Below are 24,844 nucleotides of genomic sequence, written 5' to 3'. Positions count from 1 at the left end.
GTGGGTGGTGATGGTGTCGGGGGGGTTACAAGAACAAGACTGGAAGTGGGATGACTATATGAATGCACTCTGCAGCCTTTCTCGCTCTGTGACAGGACAGGGCTCTGAATGAATGGCCCGCTCTTTGATCTCCAACATGACAAAGGCACATACTGCTTCCATACAGGCGTCACCATTGTTCTGCTGAGGATGCTGCAGCTCATAAAACCATTATCCCTAAACAATGCTTTTACCAGCACCTACTGAAGACCTCAAATCACTATACGGTTAGGCTGCTTGCCAGCTTGCATTTTGTAACTCTGAACTTCAAAGTCTACTGCCATGCCTAGAATATCTCCCTGGCATGCGGGGGGGCAAGCACTTTCTATAGTCCCCACTTCACTGTCATGTTCAATATTATGCTTTGTACACTTTCCAGCTGCCCCCCCAAAAACTGAAAATTACTTAATAAAAAAAAATTAAAGATAGCTGGGAGAGGGAGGGTGAAATTTTACAATTAATTCACAGATTTATCTATTTCCCAAGAGGGATTCAGGCCCTTGGTGGTATGGAGGCCCCTGAGTATTGGCCCTGAATGTAGAGTAATGCAGGCATGTGTACAACATTCCTAACAAATTCTGCACACCCCTCTTTATGAAAAAGTTTGCATCTAGTTTTTTTCCCCCCTCTCGTTACTACAGTATGGAACGGGAGTGGCTTGACTGTAGCAGTGTAGGCTACCTTGCCGAGTTGAGCCCGCCCCTTGCTGGGGAAAGAGCTGGTCCAGAGCCTTGCAGCGGAGCCCACCACAGTTGCCTGTTTGAGCAGCCCACCCCTCTCTGCAGTATGCATGTTCGCCAGGGGATCCGCGAAGCGCTCACGTCCCAGCAGTGTACTTCACCGGCCAGAGACCATCCACTCAAAAGTCGCGGATAATAAAATTGGATGTGGCAGGCGGACCGGAGGCGGAAAGCCCGGAGTGACCGGAGGAATACAGTATTACAGGACTACAGGCTGCCGCTCTCATCTGAACGTGGACAATCATGCATGTGCTCTTCTGGGGCTTGGGGTTCCTGCTATTCCCTGATTTCTTGAATGTAGTCGCATCTACGGGGAGATTGTTTCTGAATTCAAGCAAAGGTAAAGTATGCCGCTCTGTCAGGCTCCGCATTTTTTTCACGGCGGTGCGTTATTTTCTAACAGGGAGGGTTCAGAATGAATGAATTTTTCCAGGATCAGCTAGGCACATGACTTGAAATGCTTTCTAGAAACCTAAACTTTATTGGACCATTTTGTTTCTTTGCGGTGTATCAAAGTCAAATGCATTGTCAAGCCTTCCGCCCCCCAAAACACAGATAAACTAAATTTTTAATCTGCTGCTGAATGCACTTACACGGATTGTATTTGCAGGCGAGTTGGAGTCACATTTGATTCTTAACCCTGTTGTTATTGTTATGCTTTTATTCCCCAGTAAAAGAGGAGATTGGCGCTTATGAGATTGTAACACCGGTGCGAGTGAATGAAGCCGGTGATAAGTTTCCTACCAGTGTGCACTTCAAGAGGAAAAGACGAAGTTTGGACGAGAGCTCCGGCAATATCACGGATCAATGGGCCTCGCCAAATATCCACTACAGGATATCTGCTTTCGGACAGAACTACCACCTCAACCTCACGCTGGATTCGGGATTTATTGCACCTCTCTACACTGTGACAATACTTGGAGTACCCAGAGGAGGTAACATAACGGATTTTTCACCAGATCGGGAGGTGGAGGAGGAGGAGGAGGAGGAGGAGGACACGGAGTTAAAGCACTGCTTTTATAAAGGACATGTGAATGCTCAAGCAGAACACGCCGCGGTCATCAGTTTGTGCTCCGGACTGGTGAGTTTTTACGCACGGTTGGATTCCCCATGCATGTGATTGCTTTACGACCGGGTCGTGTTTTGATTTTCCACCATAGGCTTTCAGGGGCCATTATCGCTTACCCCAAGCAGCTGCCTGAAAGGCTGTTTCACACTTACCTTGAAAAACTGGAATTTTGAACATCTGCGTAAAGTCTTTCCAACTTTGCGCGCCGCCTGTTCGTTTGTAGATTCTAACTACACAGCAAAATCACCCGTCATAACAGGCCATATGATCTAGTATTGCGTCTTGAAACTTATTTTCATCTTTAAAAAGATAAAAACGCACTTATTTCAAGTGCAAATCCGTGTCGGTAATTTTTAAAGGACATTTTGACACAACTGAAGACTGTTTAGGTAACAAATGGAATATTTTCATCCTAGTGGCAGAATTTTGACTTTTTTAAGAAACAAGAATTTGAGACTGAATACGAGACAAAGTGACATGTAAAGGCGTACAATACTTAAAGCAGTACAATGCTGTAGCCTCTGGCTTCCACAGGCTAAAGAGAGCTCTCTTGTGATAACTATGCAGTGAAGAACCGTCCTCTCCAGCTGTGGTGGTCCTAAATCCACTGCCTGGTCCAGTTTAATGAACGGTCTGCTCTCCCTGTCTCTGTCCCGGTAGTTGGTGACGTCTTTACGCACGCCCGTGCAGCGGGAGTACGGGTGGTGCTGACGTCATCACGATTCCGGTCCCAGGCATGCTGAAGATGAGTTTTGGAGTGAGGCGCTCCTGGGTTACACAGTACATGGTAACGCCAGTGAGATGACCCCTACAAACATAATCATAGGTCATTTTCCTCCCAAATGAAATCAAATTAAACACGCAGATGCTCTGCTCTGCAGTGAGCTTCAGGGAGTTGAACTGACTTTTATGGAATGCATCAATCATTTACTGTAGATCTCTAAGGGCACATTTATTAAAAGATAGACAACACTGTTGGTGGCCACCATTATATTTTATTACTGAACATCCTAAAATAATGTGACACTTTATTGATGCATGCAGGGAAATTCTCTTTTGGCTTGCCAACTCCACAGAGAGGTCACAGTGCAGAGTCAGTCACAGAGCAGTATCCCTGTAGCTGGTAGGAATACAGTGCCTTGCTCAAGGACACTTAAGCAGGGGTTTCAATGGGTGCCCTCTGATTGAAAGACTGGCTGTGTAACCTCCAGGCCACCCTGCTGCTAAATTTTGCTCAATCAGCAGAATTGAATGTTTCCCTAATCATAATTTGTGTCATGATTTATTATAGGGGATAATTTTAAATTGTAAATTGTAAACATGTATTGTGCCAAGCATGATTGTCTCAAGCCTGTTTGAGCTTTCAGGGCTGCCATGAGGTTTTCCCATTAACAGCTTAGCCAAATCAAGTCAATCAAAATTGAAAAGGAGCACCTTTTCCACATTTGCTTAACTTGGCTGGTATATCTTTGACCTTCCAGTTAGCAAGTAGCACTAACTGTGTCACATGAAATGTAACAAAACTTCCATCAGGCTTGCCAAGAAAGCAACAACATAGAGTCTCATTGTTTCTCTGATAGGCATCATAGGTCCCATTATTCCGCTTTCCTCCTTTTTTGAGGAATTTTTATATGCATGCAAATTCTTGTATTTCATCAAGTAATTATGTGAAAGTACTGGGGGTCTTTGCATGCCTCATTTTTATCTAATCACTGATATGGGAGCTGTACTCCTTTGTTAGTGCAGTTATTATTTACTCTATGCATTTCTCTTCTGTCTAGCTCGGCACTTTCAGGTCTCCGGAAGGGGAGTATTTCGTGGAGCCCCTTCACAGCTACCAAGGAGAACACTATGAAGAAGAACACACAAAACCTCATATTGTATACAAGAAAAGTGCACCCAAGAAACAGACATCCGGGGAGGACTCAGCTTGTGACACATCAGGTAATACAAATGATACAATTAATTATGGCGCTCTTGTATGGAATGCATATAGGCTTGGTCCTAACAAATGGACACACACAGACACACACACAAACTTATGCACATGTCCTTGCAAACACAAAGACACAGACACGCACTGACAAGGCTGATTCAGATCTCACTATTAAGTTAACCAGGCCAGTCAGCTGACTGTAGTATCTGCTCCAGTAAACCTTCACCTAGTGTCCTCCTTCTGGTTTCCCAGCACACTGCTGCTATGCCCACCAATGACCAGGGATCTCCCAGGGGCTTTAAGTGTGTAAACAAACGTGTGTGTGTATGTGCAGTAGGTGAGTGTTAGTGCATGGATGTGCACTTGAGTATGATGGCATATATAGGTGTGAGTAGGTGTGTGTGTGTGTTTTAATGTCCGCATGTGCATGTGTGTGGGGATATGTTGTGGTAAAGGCAGCACTGGTTATCTGGCCTTTTGATGGGCTCCCACAGACGTAAGCACCCATAATTGTTGCATCTCCTCCAGCATCATCACTGAAGTCCCCAGTATGAGTTGCGACAGGAGCCGATTATGTAATAGTGGTTGAGTTATCACAGTGATTGTAGTAAAATTATATTTAACCTATTTGAATGAGAAAAACGGTTTAGTTTATCAGCCATGGATGATATTGAAAAGAAGAGATGAAAGGAGGAAATTATCTTGTTGGCACTGCAGGAAATTTTAAAATAAAAGTGTAAGTGGAAAATTGATATGAAAAGGGCGCCAGAGTCTTAAGTTGTAATGATAATAATGCCATACAATTTAAGCTATTTAAACATGAAATTGTTCGTCTCATTTAATATATTTTGGAGATTGTTCTCGAACCCTCTGCATTATAGTATGGTCATCATATGGCAATGTACATTTAATGCATTTTCTCCATTAGTAGGCTACGTGCTGAAATCTAATAACAAGATTAAACAGGATGTATAGTGCCAAATTATCTTCATATTATCGAATTATCTCAAATCATGTCAAAGCCTGCACAGTGCGTGGTGAGTACAGTGCAGCACAGTGCCTACGGCAACAGTACAGTAGTGAGGAACTTTTCCAGCTCTCACACAGGAAAAGTCATTTGGAAGTTCACTCTTGTATCATCCCATCTCAGTTGACTGCCTCAACTTCCTGTTGACTCATGTACTTCCTCTGCTTCTTTGATAAGAGAGTGCCATGTAGAAACAGTGTAGCATGTGTGGTGGTGGCAGAGTGATGCCAACCGCAATCATTTAAGTAATTACAACTGAGAAAATAAATATGGATTATATTTTCTTTCTATCTACTGACATGGTTCTGCAGTTGCTTGTTTCTTCAGTGTGTGTGCATGTGTATGTTTTATTGTGTCCACGTGCTTTGTTGTGTCGGCACATGTATTTGTTTCTATGTTGCATTGTGTGTGTGTGTGCTTGTGTGTTTCTATGTTTCAGACAATATGACTTCAAGGAAAATAAATTGACCAAGAGGCATTTTTGGCATTTTGGATGGATAGGAAACATGATTCAGCCTTGTAGAAAGTTCCTTTGTTGTTATAGGTCTTGAAGTAGGGAGAAATTAGTGTCTTTTTGATTAGAGTCATGAATCATAGGCGCTGTAACTGGATCCAGTTTTGTGCTGTAGAAGAATCAGAATCACGCTTGTATAAATGGTGTTGTATTGCAGGTGGTCCAGAAAAAGGTGATCTGCACTTGTTCAGAAAATTAAAAAAAAAAAAAAAAAAAAAAAAAGAGTAGCAATCTGCAGAGTTTGGCTGCCATGTCATGATTGAAATCAGACCTTTTCACATTCCAACCAGTGTTGAGTAGTCCTTAAACTGCTGCCCAGTCCCTGGCTCACTTTCTTTTGGTGTGTGCAGCTTTTGCTCCATTTTTTATGGCTGGGCGCCAGGTTTACCTTGCCTGAACCCTTTGCCCTTCTCCCTTCCCTCTTGTGAAAGAAGGAGGGAGGGAGGAAAAAAGTCCCCAGGCAGTTTTCATTTGTCAACCCACTCTTTTCAGCAACAATAAACAAAAGGAAAGAGGCAGCAACATATTTTAACAATATCCACTTCCAGACAGTCAACTCACCTCATGCATGTACACAACCTTTAAAGACATAACCCACAACTTAATTTTAGACGCGTACTCACGACAAGCATTTGGTAAAAGAATGCATCATTCATAATCCATCCATCTTTGTATATCCCCCCTGACTCCTTTACATCTCTCCCCAGGACACAAACACAGACATAAGAGGCACAAGCTGAAGCGACGGTCGGCGGCGGGGGTGACCATTGTGTCGGACCCAGCCCCTGTGGTCAGCGGGGGCATGTTCCATGACTTGGAATCACTGAGCGCGGGGCTGGCCAGCAATGCCTTAGCCAGATCAGAGGGCGCCAGTCTTAGCGCTAGACCATCAAATGATAGCAGCGGTGACTCAGGACCTCACAGGAGATCAAAGCGCTTCCTCTCCTACCCGCGCTTCGTTGAAGTCATGCTGGTGGCCGACAGCAAAATGGTGGAGCATCATGGCAGCAACCTCCAGCACTACATACTAACCTTAATGTCCATTGTAAGTCCTGCTCAGTTAAATGCTGTCATGGCTGCTTGGTTGGGGAGTGGGTTGGGGCTTGGAGAGCTGACATGTTTTTGTGTGTTTGTATACAGATTTATGTACAGAATGAAGCAGAACATCTGTGTATTTGTGTGCTAAATGCACGTGTGTGTGTTGTGCTGTGCTGCTCATGCTACAAGTCGGTCAGCCAGTCTCCAGAAAAAGGCCGTGGGAGTGAAGAGGGCAGCTTAGGGCAGGGGTAAACACCACTTTCAAACGGCCAGGGGGAAGAGAGGACAGCTTGAGGTAGAGCCTGTCTGACAGCTTTGATGAATGTTAAAAAATAAGCTCAGGTATGTCACATAGACCGCATACTCCTGGCCACTTCAAATACTGGCTTCCGCAGGCGTCTGGGGCCGACAGCCCGGGGGGGAGGCTGAGATGACCTATATTCTGGTCCTGGCAAAGGCTGCCTTCCCAACAGGGGCTCAGGCCATTATCAGCGTCTCTTTCCAATCAGCCAAATTCCCTGTTACTTGCTTAAAACTGCTAGATTCCTGCTGAATATACTGTGGTGTTACATTTAAGTTTGCTCCGTTCCCACCATGTTTGTGTTGTTTTGATCCTCCTGTTGACTGATATCAAAATGAGTAGTGCGCTCATTTTTTGTTTTGTGTTTTTCATTCAGGTGTCTTCCATCTACAAGGACCCCAGCATTGGCAATCTGATTAACATTGTGATTGTAAAGTTAGTCATAATAAACAATGAGCTGGTAAGATTGCCGCATTGGCTTTAATCCACATTTTTATCACAGTTTATTTGGTCATTCTTTCTCTTACACTATCTCTCTACGTCTCTCTTTCTCTCAGGACGGTCCCATCATTTCCTTTAATGCACAGACCACTTTAAAGAACTTTTGCATTTGGCAGCAGAGCCAGAACATCCTGGACGACAACCACCACTCCCACCATGACACTGCCATTCTCATCACCAGGTACAAGAAAAACATAACTCTCAAAATTTTAAAGCGTGACTGTACCCTGAATTTTTACTGAATCTTATCCTGTAGCAGTGAACTACAGTACAACAGTATGAAACACCCAATGATGTTCACCCACATTTTTGACCCTGAAAAGAAGAGATGGTTGGTTTAGTGCCTAAAACAGGGTCAGTTCATTATATGCATGTGTGGAGTTGCTGCCTAGTATAACTGTTTGCCATGTAGGCTTTTTCAAGAATTTCTATCAAAACAAAGCATTGCAGCTAAATGTCAAATTAACTAAATAACACTGCAATAAATAAATATACTGAAGAACGAGTTGCATCAAAGGCCAGGACAAAATAAGTTTCACGTGCATAATCAGTGAAACACCCCTTTAACAATTATTCTAAATGTGGACCCACTGAAGGATGGTTAAGTGCTCTTCTTTTGTAGCGTGCCATTGACACTGACCTATGTCTTCACTACAGGCAGGACATCTGCAGAGCGAGGGATAAGTGTGATACTTTAGGTATGTGGATGACACTGAGCGACTGAGATGATGGTAATGATGATAATTATGATGATGATAGAAATAATAATGATGCATGCTAAAACTGAATTTTTTCTTATTCAGGGCTTGCGGAGTTGGGGACAGTGTGTGATCCATACAGGAGCTGCAGTATCAGTGAGGACAATGGACTCAGCACTGCATTCACCATCGCCCACGAACTTGGCCATGTGTAAGCATGGCATGTTTCCATTTACGGAGAGTTTATCCTAAGCATGGTCATTAGTTCCAGCTGGTGAAAGCACTGGCTTCAGTTAGACATTGGTAGAGCATCAAAAGTCTATCAAGGAATCCACTCATCCATGAAAAGGGGTCAAAACGGCCTGAAGTGTTTAGTGCTTTTTTATGATTTCATTGATTTCTAACAGTTAAAATGCACTAATTTCCAAATGTTTCCCCCTAAAACAGAGTTCAAAATAGAGTCAAAAAATTCGGTTTCTCAGGACGCATCCAAAAACCCCTTGCGAGGCTTAGATTTCCTACCCCAGGCTTGGTGACCATTGCGCTTCACAACTTTCTGCATTGTCTCAACGTCTTGAGTCAGCTGGAGCTGGGGTTAGCCTACTATGTTGGAGACTGTTACAGACCTTAACAACCCTCAACATCTCTAACAAATGTTCTTTCTAACCATACAAAAGGTGGGATTGTTGAATTCCATTTTTTATCCGCGTCAAGTGGTGACAACAAAGCTGGAAGACTGCTTAGCCATGGAGCTCCGTGCTATACGGTACCTGTCGGGTGGGGTGCCAAGTAGCACCGAGGGAACGCGCTGAACAGTGTAGTGTTGTACCTGTTCAGCAGCAACCAGGGCCTCAACTATTCAGCCAGCCAACCCTTATAGTCTCCCTTATAGTCATTCAGTTTAGGTTTTCTAATCAAACTATTCCTGTGTTATGCCAAGTGCCCATTATTTATATACCTTAATATTACACTGGTGTCTTTCCCCATACCCCACAGGCAGACTATACAACAGTACTTTATTATTTTCAAATCCGCCCTTGAAAGGATTTCCAAAAGCCAATAACAACAGTGACCACAGTAATATAGAACCAAATGTTTAGATTTAAAACATGTGCCCGAGCAAATGAAACACACTGAAAAACAAATTAATCTCCTTTTCTCTATTAGAGTCAATGTCAAGGTTGGTTTGGGAAACAGTAACATATTAAAACTTGAAAGGCCCAGCCAAGAACGATGAAGAGCCGCTCGTCATCGCACCACTGCCTTTGTTCACAGTTACCTCAGCTCAACAGCGCCTTGAAGAGACTGTTTTCATATTTGATTTTAATATTTTGTGTGAGAGTCTGAAAACGACTCTCGTTGGCTTATCATGTCTCAACATATGTTTTTCCATTTTCTATCTGCCAGATTCAACATGCCCCATGATGACAGTAACAAATGCAAAGAGGACGGAGTTAAGATTCAGCAACATGTGATGGCCCCTACACTGAACTACAACACTAACCCTTGGATGTGGTCCAAATGTAGCAGGAAGTACATCACCGAGTTCCTCGAGTATGCCATACTCTTTTTTTTTTCACCATTTTTTTTGATGCATGAGGATTATGCAGATAATGTTTTTTATGCCCTTGTAGAGAAGTGGCTGAACATCCCAAACAGCATCAAATTAAAATACAGTATGCCAACTTGTCAGGTATTGTGAAAACCACCTTAAATTGTAATTCCCTAATTGGTTGAATTTTTGGTTGTAGTAAAAAATTCGAAAGTAATGTTGCCACAGGCACAAAGGAACACAGAAAACAGGGAGAGTGTCTTTTTCCACCTCCATTGTGGCAGCCATAGCCAATTTATAAATTATAAAGTCGATTAAACTCTCTGACAGCATTTCTCAGGGCAGTTGCAACCTCTACCCACTTCTCTCCCAAGGCTCCTCTGCCTTCTGACAGAGACCGGTGAATTCATTGGGAAGAGAAAATGGGCTTTGCAAGCCATTTCCCTCTCTAAATACCCTAACCAGTTCTTGAATTTAACACCATTTTACACATAGTTGTATGAGTATTGTTAGACATGTGTCATCATAAAAAGCAAGCCTGTGTGTACAGTAGGGGTTCTGTATATGTACAGAAAAATGACCTCTCCAGCTGTACTGAGTGTGTTTTCTGTCTGTTTGTTTCTCTTGTTTTTCCCCTTTTTTCTTTAAGTCATTTTATTTTTATTTCTTAATAGCACAGGATATGGTGAGTGCTTGCTCGACGAGCCTGTTTCTAGGCCGTACAGTCTCTCGCAGCAGCTGCCTGGACGGATATACAATGTCAATAAACAGTGTGAATTGATATTCGGGCCGGGGACACAGGTGTGCCCTTATATGGTAAGTGAAGACAGTGTGAGAATCTAAATAGTCATGTTGCTCATGAGGGAAACCTCTTGTGTTATCACTGTCTTCTGCAGCAGTACTCAGCTGGCTTTGCTTCACGACTCAAATTTGATGCCTTTGAAGCCACCCATTGCTTTCAATTACAAGATATCAACTGTTGCTTGTGAACAAAAAACAGGAATGGAAAACAATCTATTTATAAAACATTCTGTTATTTATCAGTTATTGTGTGATCTGTGGCTCTAACTCCTTAAAAAGTGAATGAGGTGAATGAGGAGTAATGAACTCATATACCTTTATAGAACTGTCAATGATCCTTTTCACCTTATCAAAATATGAGTAAGCTCCAATGATAGATAGAAAAAAGAACAGGAATTGCACAAAAGGTCAGGTTGACAGCAATTACTATAAGCATTATGGGATGTTTTTTGTTGGCTCCTGTCTTTAGTGCTGTGAGAAAGGTCATGCAAGCCGCTAGCTGTGAAATAGTCTTGTTTCACAGTTGATAAAGCAATTACATTCCTATGGAGTCACTTGCTGGTATAATGCTTAATAATGTGGCATAATAAGTTGTATGCCTCCCAATTAGAGACTAAAGATTGCTGAAATCTTGTCTACTGTGAGATTATTGCACATGACATCGATGTGTACTGTCTTGTTTTTATATTTCACAGTTTTCAGTACAGTCATTTGGGGATCTTTGTACTAATTCTGTGTGTGTGTGTGTGTGTCTGTGTGTGTGCGTGCATGTGTGTCTATGTCTTCCGTAGACCCAGTGTCGTAGGTTGTGGTGCACCAGTCCAGAGGGGGCCCAGCGGGGCTGCAGGACCCAGCACATGCCATGGGCAGACGGCACTGACTGCTCCCCTGGAAAGGTAAGTGTGGAAATTTCATGTGGAAATGAAGACAGATGGCTATAGAGAGAAGGACAAAAGATAAAGGAGCACTGAGCAGAAAAAGTAGAGGCGAACGATTGCGTGAGACAGCGCTTTTCGTCAGAGAGAAAACAAATGAAATAATACAAAAAACTGCAAGGAAGAAGAATGGAAAGTTTCAGTATTGCAACACTCCGTAGGCATGCGTCAGTTTTATCCATAGCTCACTATTACATTATGGTTTCATTCTCATATGGTGCTGTGTTACTAGATGATAATCCCCACCACATTTATGTTTTTTATCTTACAGCTTTTCCAGTGATTCATGACCATGAAATTGTTCACAGGCGTTTTAATACATAACGCAAAATGACATAAGGAAACAACATTGCAAACACCTGCCAAAAATCCACTCGCAAATGACGGTAGTGTAAGCTCTGGTAATTGAATATGAGTGGCATGTGAGGTGGTTGTTTTCCAAATCCATTTCAACATTTGGCCTTGTGGAGGGGTGGTTTTGTTTTGCTTAAAGGCCATGTATGATTATGAGACTGTCATAAGCTTAGGTAGGTGGAGTGAAGCTGTGAATGGAGGAGATTTCCCTCTTGGTGACTGGCTTAGTGTAGGTTTTAATTAGGACTTCTCTCACTAACCCCTTGCTTCCTGCCACTAAGACTGAAGGGACATGAAAGACGCATGGGCCAGCCAAGCTCCAAAAGTCCAAAGACTTGCAGACACACGCACATGTTGAAACCTTGCTCTGTTTACACCAACTTCCCATCCATTCTGTGCTAGAACCCACCATGCTAAACACTTAAGATGGTGTCTGTTTGTTGAGCAGGGTAAGATTATCCCGCTGTTATGAACTGAGATATATTTATTGACCATGTGCATGACATTTATTTGTCTTCCGTCCAGACAGACATAGCAGTGAAATGTCTTTTTTTGGTTCCTCTTTTTCCAGTTGCTTCACTGTATAATTTCTCCCAGATTAGCATCAAAGCAGAATGTGAGGGGAGAGCAGATAGATGTGTTGCCAATTCCACGGCTAAGATTTCATGCGTTCACTCTCTTCCTCTCCCTTTTTGACTTCATTCTCTCTCTGTCTTGCTCTTTTCATCTTTCATTTCATCCTCTCTCCTCAATTTGTCCTTCTGCTCCAATTCTTGCATCCCTCATTCATCTCTCCTCCTCTTGCTTTCCCCTTCCCTCTGCATCTGTTCCATTTCTCTCTCTCCCGTTACAGCACTGCAAGCATGGCCTATGTATAGCCAAAGAGCATGACGCCACACCTGTGGAGGGTGCATGGGGCATTTGGAGTCCCTTCGGTACCTGTTCGCGGACGTGCGGCGGAGGCATCAAGATCGCCGTGCGCGAGTGCAACCGACCCGTGTAAGCAGTCCCTCTGTTTGTAGTCATGCACACCAAGTGGACCTTGTCTCCGTCCTGGCTGCATAAAGTCAATGTACCATAGATCAAGCTTCCCTAAGAGAATTCTTTCCACAGCTAGCGTTCACCAAGGCAGGCCTCTCTCTGATGGAGGATCTAACAGGGTGGTTTACTGGTAAACATGGAGATCACTGTGTCTCCTTGAACGATGCCTTTCATCCTGGTTTAATGGGCTAAAGGAGGGGAAACACGATGTCATGCTAATTTCCAGTCTGTGGCATTACCTAGTGGATTTGAGAGATAAGTAAGACTGCTGGTGTGCAGATAGATAGATAGATAGATAGATATGATGGATAGATAGATTGATTGATTGCTGCCAACTGATTGATTACTGACACATCCAATCTTGCCTTTCAGGCCCAGGAATGGGGGTATGTACTGTGTGGGTCGCAGGATGAAGTTTCGTTCCTGTAACTCTGAACCCTGCTCCAAACAGAAGAAGGACTTCAGGGAGGAGCAATGTGCTGCCTTCGATGGCAGGCACTTCAACATCAACGGTCTACCTCCTAATGTTCGTTGGGTGCCCAAGTACAGCGGCAGTAAGACTCATTCTCATCCTTTTACGACCCTTCTAATACTCATTTAGGAATTCTGCTTATTACATTTTTGTACTGTAGCAAGGAAACAGTGTACACAATATCAACTGTTGTTGACCATATATCTATCTATCTGTCTATCTATCTATCTATCTGTCTATCTATCTGTTCTCCTCCATCAGTCCTCATGAAGGATAGGTGTAAGCTGTTCTGTAGGGTGGCAGGCAGCACGGCCTACTATCAGCTCAGGGACAGGGTCATCGATGGCACGCCGTGCGGACCCGACACCAATGACATCTGTGTGCAGGGCCTGTGCAGGGTGAGGCTTCAACCTTTTATCAACCTCGGGGAAACGTCAACAGGCACATCTGTACCCAGGAACGGCACCGTGCAGAACCACAAACAGCAATGCATATATAAAGCCAACTTTACTGTCGCAAGGGGTATAAACAACCACCAGTGCACAGAGGCTGCTGTCATTTCTACATTCTTACACCAATTTTTTTTCACAAAGCAGTATCAAACCTTTGTTAGCCTCATCCCTGTGACAAATAGATTGTTTTGTTTAGAGTCAGCATAATAGAAAAAAAAGCAGCAGACTACTCCTGTGGGATGCCCACCACACAGTCTGCGCTACATCCCGCCCCACACACAGTGTTTGGTCAGGCTTTGCCTCAGCAACTTGCCTCCCTGCCCTTGGCTAGTGCATTTGATCCATCCTATTGCACTGAAGCTAAGCTCTTCATCCTCTTTAGAACATTGAAAATGTCTTTTCGCTACAAGCAATTACACGCAGAATAGATCTTGTGCCATTTCAAGTGTGGTTTTATAAAGGAAATGTATTTCAGATGTGTGTCAGTGATATGGACATAACTCAATAAGCCCTTATGTAACTGTTTGTGGGGGTCAGTGGGTTTGATTCCTTTTTTCTGGAAGTGCATTTCCCAAGAAATACAACAAGTAGGAATGCCATCTTAATTCCACTGTAGTATTAGCAGTGAAGTGACAGCTGTATCAATGTTTGTTACTGAACATCTGCCAAGCAACTGGAGTTGAGGAGTGTGAGCTGAAGAGGGCCATTTCATGTTGTTTTGAAAAATCACCCTGCGACTCTTTCTTTTTTCTCTACTTGCTACTGCACTCTCATCTACCTTCTGCACATCCCTCCTTTACTTTTCACCTTTATCCCCTCACTTCTGCTTCCTCCTAAAACCTCCCTTACACTATCTTCTTTTTCCTTCCTCTCCCTCGTCCGTTCATTTTTCTCCCTCTCTTTTTCATCCACCCTTCCCTTTCATGTCTTTGCTGAGCAGCAAGCGGGCTGTGACCACGTATTGAACTCTAAAGCCAGGCGGGACAAGTGTGGCGTGTGTGGAGGTGACAACTCCTCTTGCAAAACGGTAGCAGGCACCTTCAACATCGTCCGCTACGGTGAGCTACAGCTTCTCGTTTTATCCTCCATCCATCCCCCCATTCAGTGAACATCAATGATAACAGCACATTAGTTTCTCCTGTTACATTTCTTTCACACTCTCATAAATGCCATGACTCCATAAGATGCAGTGAGAGGTGACAATACACCGTGCACAGAGGAACTTTCCTGTTACGGCTGGCACAGCGCTCAGCTTTTAAGCTTTTTCATCTAAAGATGTTGTTCATGCCGTTTGCAGGCTATAATGAAGTGGTGCGAATACCCAGTGGTGCTACAAATATAGATGTGCGTCAACACAGCTACTCAGGGAAACCGGAAGATGACAACTACCTCGGTAAGAAGCAATATCAAACACTCCTGGAGCTTATTGTCTTTGTGCTGCACATCCTTTTATTCTTGCATGGTGTTCAAAAGAGGTTAGCTTTAATATTTTTTTATTACATGCCATATTTATATCCGTACTGCTAAAAGTTTCGACGCAATGTGCTGATGAAAAACATGGTTTCTTTGTGGGAGTCTGTCCATCACCTTGTTCGTGTGAATGTCAGTCGTTAGCTTTTGATGTTGGAATGATGTACATGCGAACACATTAATAAGCCAATAGGCCTCTGGGTACCATTCCTTTGAGGTCAGTAAGTTTGCAGGCTTTGGTGTCTTTGTGTGTGAGTGGGTGTACAATTTTTTTTTTTTTTTTTTTTTTTTTTTTTTTTGGGTGTGTGTCTGTAATGTATGCCTTTGTGTTTGCCTGGATGTGTCAGCTGTGTCAGTTATTAATTCTTCTTGTCAAGCCATGGTACTTGGGAGTTGGCACATACATGCTAATACTTGAGACAGAGCACAAGATAGCCCTCTGGGTACCATTCCATTAAGGTCAACAGGTGTGCGTATGTGTGTGTGTGTGTGTAGGACAATATATGCCTGCATAGTTTTTGTTTCTATGTGTGTATATATGTGTGTGTGACTTTGTTTGCCAGCCTGTTTGAATGGATGTGTCCTCGCAAGCCCTCACGCGCTTGCAAGGAGCAGACTGTGCTTTTGCATGCACCACGCTTGCTTGTATACGTATGCGTGTGTTTGGTGTAGGAGAGCAGCAGTCATTAGGTGCCCCGAATGAGTACTAAGGTGGGTCTGATTTTGCGGGAATGAGGGCCGGTCTCCATGGTCATATTAGTGTAATGTGTGAAATGGCGAGGAAAGTAAAGGCAGGAAATTAGCTCCATAATCGCATTAGGGTGAATGAATGCAGCAGACTGGCTGTTGAGCAGAACAGGAGGCCCCTGGATGGGACTTCTCCAGGAGTAGAGGATTATTTTACCCCAGTTAGGCTATTCTGCTGCCTACTGTATCCCTTACTGTAAATGAAAACATCAACCATTGTGCTCTGTGATGTTTACGGGCAAATAAGCGCCGATGTCTTCTTCAGGTGGCGAGGGTATTTCTTGCCTAACAAGTTAAAATTCACAAAATGTCATCTCTTCATAAGGCATATTATATTTTTCTGCTTTTTGATTTACGCTGATTCAGCAAAGACCGATTGAGCTTCTCATGGTAACACATGGTAACGGTGACCGTCCTTTCCTGTCTGCCTGTAGCTGTCTCAAATAGCCGTGGAGAGTTCCTGCTTAACGGGGAGTTTGTGGTCAGCATGTTCAAAAGGGAAATCAAAGTGGGAAACGCCATCATCGAGTACAGTGGCTCTGACCATGTCGTTGAGAGGATCAACTGCACTGACCGCATTGAGGAGGAGATCATTGTCCAGGTAAACGATCCCTATCATGGTGGCTCAAGACGCTTTGCAGGGCATGCAAAACCAGGCTGTTTGGAAGCAGTGTCATGCCTCCGCACCTCAGATGTTTTGAATACATCTTTCATCTTTGTTCTCAGGCATTTTTCAGGAGAAATTGTGATGATATTTGATGATCCTTCGGGATGTAACACGTTGTAAAATAATGAAAATCTCATAATCCTGCTGCGTGATTCTCATTCTTCATTCCTGCCTGCAACTGCTCTGTCGTTTCTCTCCAGGTGCTGTCAGTTGGGAACCTTTACAACCCAGATGTCAGGTACTCTTTCAACATTCCCATAGAAGACAAACCTCAGCAGTTCTTCTGGGATGCCTATGGGCCCTGGCAGGAGTGCAGCCGCCTGTGCCAAGGTGAGGGGGGTGGAGGGGATGGAGCCTGAGGTACAAAGGGTTGGCAGAGAGCGGCGAAGGGGGTGGTAAATATATAGACAGAGGGAGAAATGTGGAGCAATTGGAGAAAGGTTGAGATGAAGGGGATATGGGAACAGATGAGACAGGAGTATGGAACTGTGTAGACTTACTGACCAAATTTGACATGTCTGTGCTAGACATTATTGGTTTGGAACCAACTATCAAAGCTGGACATCATAGCACATAGTACTGTGGCAAGTTATTGTTTTTGTCATGACTGAGGGCCATGCCGGAGTAAGTGGGCGTGTAGAGGTGGGTTGCAGGTAAACTCAAAAACCTGTTATTTGTTTTGACTCCAAGACTTGGAAAAGTGCTTAAAATCATTTTGTCTGAGAATCTCTTTCTCTGGTCCGTTGTACTGACATGCCTGGACAACCAGCAGTAAGTTTCTGAAGAAAAACAGAGTTTGTCAGTGGTTCGCATACAAGAGAATAAACAGATAAGATGTAATGTCTGTAGCTCCCACTCATTCTCTGATTTATGTAGAGTTTCTGCCAGTGGGACACTGTAAGCTCTCATAGCACTGGGCTCCAAAACTTGGGAACATAAGGTACTGAGAGAGAATCTGTTTCCAGGAACCACAAAAGCTGGAAATCACTCTCTCCTACTGTACAGTAGGTGTACTGCAAGTCAATCCAGGGATGTCAACGGAGTCAAGGAGAAGCACACAGTTTGCTGCTGGTATTCATCATGATCATTTGATGATTTATACTGTACTTGGGCAAGCTGGTGTGTAGACTCAGATGAGCACTTTCAGGATCTATCAGTTGCTAAAGTCAGGCAGTAATGGAAGCTGGTTGAATTTCATTCGAGGATGAAGTTACGTAACACTAGCTTGCAACTCAAAGTCTCACCATGAATCTTTGTACCCTCCTCTCTCAGTTCCTTGTCAAAGAATGACATGCTAAGGGAGCAAGTTCAGTTCTCCTCAAATCAAGCAAGTTAAATATATGCAACAAAAGCCCACACATCATTTCTGTATTTCTGCACATGTTTGAAAAACATTCTTTTATATCCTGACGCAAAAATGTTGCAATCTCCAACTTTTGTGAAGTGCTCAAGGATTGGAGCAAAGACTTTTGTCTTTCAACCTAAGCTGATGTCCAAACTCCAAACCTGTTGTATTTTGTCCTTACAGGAGAGCGCAAGAGGAAGATCCTATGTAGCAGAGAGTCAGACAGGGTAGTAGTGTCCGACCAGAGGTGTCACGGCACAGCCAGGCCTGCTGTGATCACCGAACCCTGCAACACAGAATGTGAACTCAGGTTGGTACTACCTGTACATCAGAGGTCACTTTGTTAGGCCAGCGCACCATTCATTAACCGCATCACTCCAACATTTTAACCAACTTTCAACTGTCCAGTCAGACAATCACCAATCTGTCCCTGTCTTCTAACGCTGCCAAATCTTCCTACCACCTTTAAGACCTTTTTCCACAACAGGACAAACCCAACTCCTCATTCCATGTGTAATGATCCTACCCTTCCACCACTTCATCTGTTTTAAACTCTTGCTTAGTTTTCCACGACCTGCACTCAATAGAGAAATCTGCCAGGCCGAACTTCTGAAAAGACCCTGTCGCTCACCCATCACACTTGATCTTGACCCAGGTGGCACGTGGCCCGCAAGAGTGAATGCACAGCCCAGTGTGGCCTGGGATACCGTACCCTGGAAATCTACTGTGCCAAAATCAGCCGCACAGATGGCAAGACCCAGAAGGTTGATGACCGCTACTGTAGCAACCAGCGCAAACCTGATGACAAAGAGGTTTGCCATGGAGACTGTAATCCAGGTGGTTGGGAATACTCATCGTGGTCAGAGGTGAGATTGTTTTGGGGATCATGGTGTTTGCATGTAGGCATAGCCCTGACATTTGCCCTGTATGTGTGATTTTATCATGGTCCATGTGTTTAAACTTTTTTTCATTGTAGTGCTCCAAGAGCTGTGGTGGGGGCACCCGCCGTCGAGGGGCAGTATGTGGAAAGGCAGCCGAGGCCGGGGGCGATGAGAGCAAATGTAGTCAAAGGGACAAGGTGACCGTCCAACCCTGCAATGAATTCCTCTGTCCACAATGGAAGACTGGCGACTGGTCTGAGGTCAGTTTGGTTTTGTTTCAGTTGTATTTCCTCTGCCTCCAGTGGAAGACTAGTCAGATTTCACTTTGGCGGTACTTTGAAGCTGCAAAAGTTAAGTGAACTTGATAGTTTGAGGTGATGCAAATGATATAGATCTTATTATTATTATTAGATATTCTGGGATACACTTGTTTAATCAAATACCCATTAAAATCAGATGCAATGCAACACATTTATGATGTGCATTAATTAAAAGAAAAAAATGAGGTTGCTGAGATACCCTATGATTTGTATGTTACAGTATGTGTTTTATTTATATACACTTACTGTATGCTCTAAATGTGCAAACACCTCCACACACTAATTCTAGAAACAGAAACATTAATAACCCAATGAATGAGTGTAGTGATTATGTAATCTGAGTGTCTTTTATGTGCATAGATAGTTATGTAAGGCTTGCACTTCTATCTCTGAGGGAAACCTGGTGTTTATGTAGCTGGGTTTACGCTATATAAAGGGGAACCGTCCCGAATGTAAACTCTTACAGGCCAACAGTGTTCTGGATCAAATGTGAAAGTGTCAATCAGGTATATTTTATCTTGTGGAGGGTTACTTCCCACCCTCCACTGCACTATGTAGGGAAATCCGTGTTTGCATGGTAAAATCAGACCTAACTGCTGTGCAGGTTACACATTCTAGACCAAGAAGCTTGCAAGGCTTTGGGCCACATTCCAGAAATATTTCAGATCTCCCATGTGGTGTTTCTAAATACAAACACCCACACTGTACTGTATACATTTGCACTGTACTCAGCCACATAAACAAATACTCTTGCCCTGTTTTTTGGCCCCTTTTTGTTTTGAAATCCGCAAATTCTGCTTGACACAGCACCAAATGTTCATGATCTGTGATGAACTGGAATGCCAGCCAGCTCAAACAGTGGTAACCACCGCTGCTAGTATCAGTGTTATTTCTAAAACTTGAAATGTGTGCCTTCCAGTGCCTGGTGACTTGTGGGAAAGGTTACAAGCACCGCCAGACTTGGTGCCAGTTTGGGGAGGACCGTCTAGACGATCGCTTCTGTGACTCGTCTAAACCCGGGTCAGTGCAGACATGCCAACAGCAGGAGTGTGCCTCTTGGCAGGTCGGACCCTGGGGACAGGTAAGGTCACTCCAGTGTTACCAGTAATAGTGGCGTTCTGTATCTTTAATGCAGAGATATCAGCACTGTGTGGTCAGGGGTAAGGAGAGAGGTTGGGTGCTGGGGCAATGGTACCCTAGATGGAAATGTAGCAAGACTAATAATATTCCATTACTTATCCAAATTATGAGATTTTTTTTTCATTCCAAAAAGCAAAAACAACTATGTTATAGTGCCTAGTGTATGATGAAACAGCATTATTTAGCCTTACAGGGACATGGTGTATACATGAGGTATATTTACTTGTGCAAAGGTTGGACTGTTACCATTTGGCTTGCAGGAATTTGCATCAGACCTAACCCCGTATCCCTAAAACTCAAGAGGTTTGGCTATAAATTCAGGGCATACTGTCTTTATTGTATAATATGTTAATTTATTGTACATCTGTACCTGATATCAGTCAATATTAAAGTATTAGAAATGAGTTAGAGTTCCTGTAAGTCTTCCAACTTGCTCTTTCGGCTATCTGTGATAAATAGTTACAGGGTTCATAGTTTAATACCGAAGTCTGTCCAGTTGAATATGGAGCAGCACAGGGGCTCACGTTTAAAAATGTTACTTTTCTGATGAATTCTCCCCAGATGTAGACCAATCCAGGACATGGATAAACTAAGCTCATCATGTAGCACTATCCCCTATTCACTTGCCTGCTTAGACAGATAGACAGCCCTTCCAAAATAAACATACAAAATATGTAGACAATCTAGGTAGTCCTATTACTCTAAAGAGGCTTTACAGGGGCTTATGCATAAATCTATACATATCTGAGGAAATAAATTATCAGGCATGTAACCTAAAAAGGAAACAGCATCGCGTGTGCATGTGCTTACACATGTGTGCATATACACGCACAGAGAACCAAACACCCCCAGCCCAAAAATGTGAGAAATTTTTGCGATCCCCATAACATCAGAGGACATACTCATGTTAAGGTATATTTGAAGTCGTTTAATGAAGCGTGGGCGAATGGTAGCTGAAGTTGCCGCCACACAAGTTTGACCCTGTTTCATTGGAGCCAGCGAGGCAGAAGAGAGTGCGGTTTAGTGTACCCACTGACTTGGCTACAGTGGAAAACATGGCAATGTAGATGACTTACTCATGCATTATGATCTCTGAGACTCTTATCTGCTTGGCACAGAGCTAAAGATGCTTGCCAGAGGAGTGGAGAGAAGAGATTTTTTTTCTTTTTGTGAGGTTGACTTACTGATTTTTAGGGGGAAAACGACATTGTTGGCTTAAGTGAACAAGCATTTTTTTTTTTTTACTCTCCCTTCTTTGTCTTGCTCTCCTTTTTCTCTTTGGCTCCTTGTTATGCTCCCCCCACTACTCCCCCATTTGTCTTTTTCCCTCTCTGAACCCAGTGCACTACCTCGTGTGGGCCAGGCTACCAGATGCGAGCAGTGAAGTGTGTGGTGGGCTCCTATGGCGCCGTCATGGATGACACTGAATGTAACGCTGCCACCCGTCCCACTGACACCCAGGTAAGAAAAATGCTGTTTTTTTTTTTCTTTCCTTAATAATTGTGTCTTTTCTCAATCTCTCTAACCCCTTCTTTCAGCTACTCAAAATCTCTTGATCTCACTGTCGCTAAGAGAAGAACAGAGGCGGGTTGTGCTTTGGTTGGGTCTCAAATGGGTCCATACTGTGAAGCAGGAAGGAAACAGCTACCCTCATACACACAGACACTCAAACCAGGCACACACACACACACACACACACACATGCACATTCACATTCACAAACCCACCAGTTTCATTGCCACCTGGTCTCAATAAGGTCATGTTGTCTGATCTAGTCTTGTCTGGAGGGAAAGCCAGAGGAGGGGGGTTGTACCAGCCCCACCATCCCCATGTGGAGACACTCAGCTGGGATTGTCTCTCTCTGACAGACTCCCTCAAAGCCTGAAAGCTGCAGGAGGGCCTTGTTGGTGTGAGGGGGAAAGCTGAACTGGCACTAGCCGCAGGTAGACGGTAATGCAGCTATTAGGGGGAGCATAGGGCAGGGATGAGAAGCAACTAAAAACATTACCGTGCTATTCTTTGAAAAACTACCTCCTCTAGATTATGTAAGTAACATCTTTAGTCTGGCAGAGCTGTAATGGTTGTCTGCGACGTGTTTACTGTTAGTTTAGGTCTCAGCCTCACCTTAGCCTAAAAGCAGCTCTCAGCTGAGACATCTGTTCTTTGACATTTTTACAGAGTCAACCTGAGTACAAGACCAAATAATCATAATTCACTGTAACAACATAAGCTTCACTTTGTGAACTCTCTTCAGAGATATTTTATGGAGTCTTTTATCTAACACTGCTTATATTTTTATCGGCCTTGTTGAAGAGTGTTGCTATAGTTTCAAGTGGTTCATGAGTTGGAGAGTGTCAAAATACAAAACATCTGCATCTTAATGAATCATTTAGTCTCATGTTCAGATTTAAAGTCTTGTATTGAAACACATGAAAGAATCTGCGAGTGGGTTGAAATAATCATTTTTTCCAAAACGAATCAAATTGTTTCAAGATTTTTTTTTCATCAAATATCGTTTTCCTGGTAATACAGGGCTGTTCCACTTACTCTTCCTTGTTTCAGCATATTGATATTTGTTCCCAGAATTCCTCAGAAAAGTGGAACTACACTGGAAACAAGCGGGATTATCTCATCCCACTGGCAGATTTTGTCAGTCAGTTCGAAACTGAAAATGACTCGCTAAAATGGAGATTGTTTTTTGCGGTGCCCTGGCTTTGGGTTAAATCTGGAATCGTATGTGAGCATGTGTGTACTGCACATGTACGTGCATATGTGAAGTGCTCTTCTCCTTCATGCGCACACACACACACACACACACACACACACACACACACACACACACACGCCTGAAACCTATTCTGAACTGGATGGGGGTTTGGTGTTGTCAGGGTGGGCGTAAACCCATTTCAGAGAGCTGAGCATGCAGACTCAGGATGAGGCCCCCCTCTAGTCGCAGCAGCTCTTAATTCCGGTGCCTGGGCCGGCAGAGTCAGTGACCCTGAAGCAGTTGCCCGACCTCACTGTGATTCATCCAGCCATGAAGTGGGCCACCAGGCCGCCACACCAGGACAAGAGAAAGGGAAAGATGGAAGGATGGATGGAGGGCCAAGTTCAGGGGGTGGTAAAGGTAGAGTGAGGTTTATTTGTTTGTATGGGGGAAAAGAAGAAAAAAGGTTTCCTCACATTGGTTTTGAGAAAGACTGAAGATTTACAAAGACTTTTGTGGGCCTGCCTTAAATTTTGTTATGGCATTTGCTGTAACACACAACCACAAGTTCACATAATCATGAAAAGGCGCCGCTGCTTTTATGACTTTTTAGCAGTCATGTTTCAACAGTTTCTACATGTCAAAAGGTACAGAGTGTGTCAAAACCTGTGTGGTGTGGAGCTGCCTCTCCGCTGTCACGGGGTCTGTTTGCTTCCGCTGAGAGGCGGCGTGTGGAATGTGTAGCCCGCTCAGACCCTGCGCAACTTGATTTAGGCTTTCAAGCCCGGAGACTGGGGGTCAGAGGGCACAGGGGGGAGAAAGAGGAAAGGGCGGAAGGTGAGGGCCAAGGGGTGGGTGTGGGGAGGAGTTTAGAACCACGCCAGCATTGGCATTGGAGCCCTGAATACCACTCCACTATGACCTGTTATGACAGGGATCAGGGCTTTATGCTGAGCGGCTTAATGCCACAATCCATAGTTTGAACTGGCAGGCCGGACCCTGCTCACGTTGTTTTGGTAAGGTGGGGGGAAAGGGTTGACGGGAAACACAACCACTCTCAAATATATGGCTGAAGGAATATATTTTAAGTTGTTAATGACTGACCCTATATGTCAGAAGAGTTGTCTCTGAGATTCATGCTAGTTTGTGATTATGATCCATAGATGTTGCCATGTATAAATTACTCCATATCAGGGTATGTGTGATTAACAAGTGTCTTCCCTTCCATAGGACTGTGAACTGGCCCAGTGTCCCAGCAGCCACCCTGTTCCCCCAGGGACCAAAGTCCCGTCCCACCAGGGCCACAAAACCCAGTGGCGGTTCGGCTCCTGGACTCAGGTTGGTCTTCCTGCGATGTTGTCAGTCCGTTTGTCTTTCTGTCATTGTTCAGCTTCTTAACCTTTCTCCTGTGCACAACAGTGCAGCGCCAGCTGTGGCAAAGGGACGAGGATGCGGTACGTGAGCTGCCGTGACAACCAGGGTGGGGTGGCCGAGGAGTCGGCTTGTGCCCACCTCCAGAAACCCCCTGCCAGGGAAGTGTGCTCAGTAGTCGCCTGCGGACAGTGGAAAGTGTTGGAATGGACTTCGGTAAGGACACATCCTCATTGTTTTGACCTGGTCGCTGTACATTTTCAAATTAAAATTGTTAAGCTGCTGCAACTAAATTTATTTTAGCTGAACCTATGCTGTGAAAGAACAATCTAAAAAAAAAAGATTGGCATAGGGTTTTTGCCGCTGAATCTGTTAACATTTTCCTGTCAAATCTGCTGATCATTATACACACAGACCACATTGTTGATTAACTTTCCTTGTGCAATGAATATTGCCAACCAGATGTTATTCTTCCTGGAAGGTTTATTTACTTACATTTGTTGATAATCAGTTTGAATTATTTTACACCTCCGCCATCAGTGTTTCTGCACATGCTATGTATATAGATGTTGTGTGTGCAGGGATGTGGAGATGGAATGGAGAAGCAAGGGCGTACTGAGGCCTGGTAGAGGGTTTGAATAAGGCTAGAGAGGGAGTGTTTGTTAGTGTGCGCCTGTCTGTCTGTGTGTGTGTGTGTGTGTGTGTGTGTGTGTGTGTGTAGTCTGG

At 43.9% G+C, this 24,844-nt stretch overlaps 1 protein-coding gene across 1 annotated transcript in view; it reads left to right on the top strand.

The window, feature by feature from the left end:
• The first annotated feature begins 925 nt into the window (after window positions 1-925).
• The window catches only part of adamts9 (ADAM metallopeptidase with thrombospondin type 1 motif, 9), a 46,085-nt gene continuing 22,166 nt past the window's right edge, over window positions 926-24,844 (top strand). The window contains exons 1-25 of the mRNA XM_030052452.1: window positions 926-1,119; window positions 1,451-1,860; window positions 3,630-3,792; window positions 6,033-6,370; window positions 7,041-7,124; window positions 7,222-7,346; window positions 7,823-7,863; window positions 7,969-8,074; window positions 9,271-9,417; window positions 10,090-10,231; window positions 11,008-11,112; window positions 12,359-12,504; window positions 12,919-13,100; window positions 13,280-13,416; window positions 14,411-14,528; window positions 14,768-14,863; window positions 16,122-16,288; window positions 16,555-16,684; window positions 17,883-18,009; window positions 18,355-18,565; window positions 18,676-18,840; window positions 19,820-19,981; window positions 21,382-21,501; window positions 23,978-24,085; window positions 24,167-24,334. Coding sequence (XP_029908312.1) covers window positions 1,023-1,119; window positions 1,451-1,860; window positions 3,630-3,792; window positions 6,033-6,370; window positions 7,041-7,124; window positions 7,222-7,346; window positions 7,823-7,863; window positions 7,969-8,074; window positions 9,271-9,417; window positions 10,090-10,231; window positions 11,008-11,112; window positions 12,359-12,504; window positions 12,919-13,100; window positions 13,280-13,416; window positions 14,411-14,528; window positions 14,768-14,863; window positions 16,122-16,288; window positions 16,555-16,684; window positions 17,883-18,009; window positions 18,355-18,565; window positions 18,676-18,840; window positions 19,820-19,981; window positions 21,382-21,501; window positions 23,978-24,085; window positions 24,167-24,334 — 3,795 coding nt within the window. The 5' untranslated portion in view covers window positions 926-1,022. The remainder of the gene's footprint in view (window positions 1,120-1,450; window positions 1,861-3,629; window positions 3,793-6,032; window positions 6,371-7,040; window positions 7,125-7,221; window positions 7,347-7,822; window positions 7,864-7,968; window positions 8,075-9,270; window positions 9,418-10,089; window positions 10,232-11,007; window positions 11,113-12,358; window positions 12,505-12,918; window positions 13,101-13,279; window positions 13,417-14,410; window positions 14,529-14,767; window positions 14,864-16,121; window positions 16,289-16,554; window positions 16,685-17,882; window positions 18,010-18,354; window positions 18,566-18,675; window positions 18,841-19,819; window positions 19,982-21,381; window positions 21,502-23,977; window positions 24,086-24,166; window positions 24,335-24,844) is intronic.

This window comes from Myripristis murdjan, chromosome 5, assembly GCF_902150065.1.
Source record: "Myripristis murdjan chromosome 5, fMyrMur1.1, whole genome shotgun sequence".
Taxonomy (NCBI): domain Eukaryota; kingdom Metazoa; phylum Chordata; class Actinopteri; order Holocentriformes; family Holocentridae; genus Myripristis; species Myripristis murdjan.
This window is presented reverse-complemented; position numbering and strand designations above follow the sequence as displayed.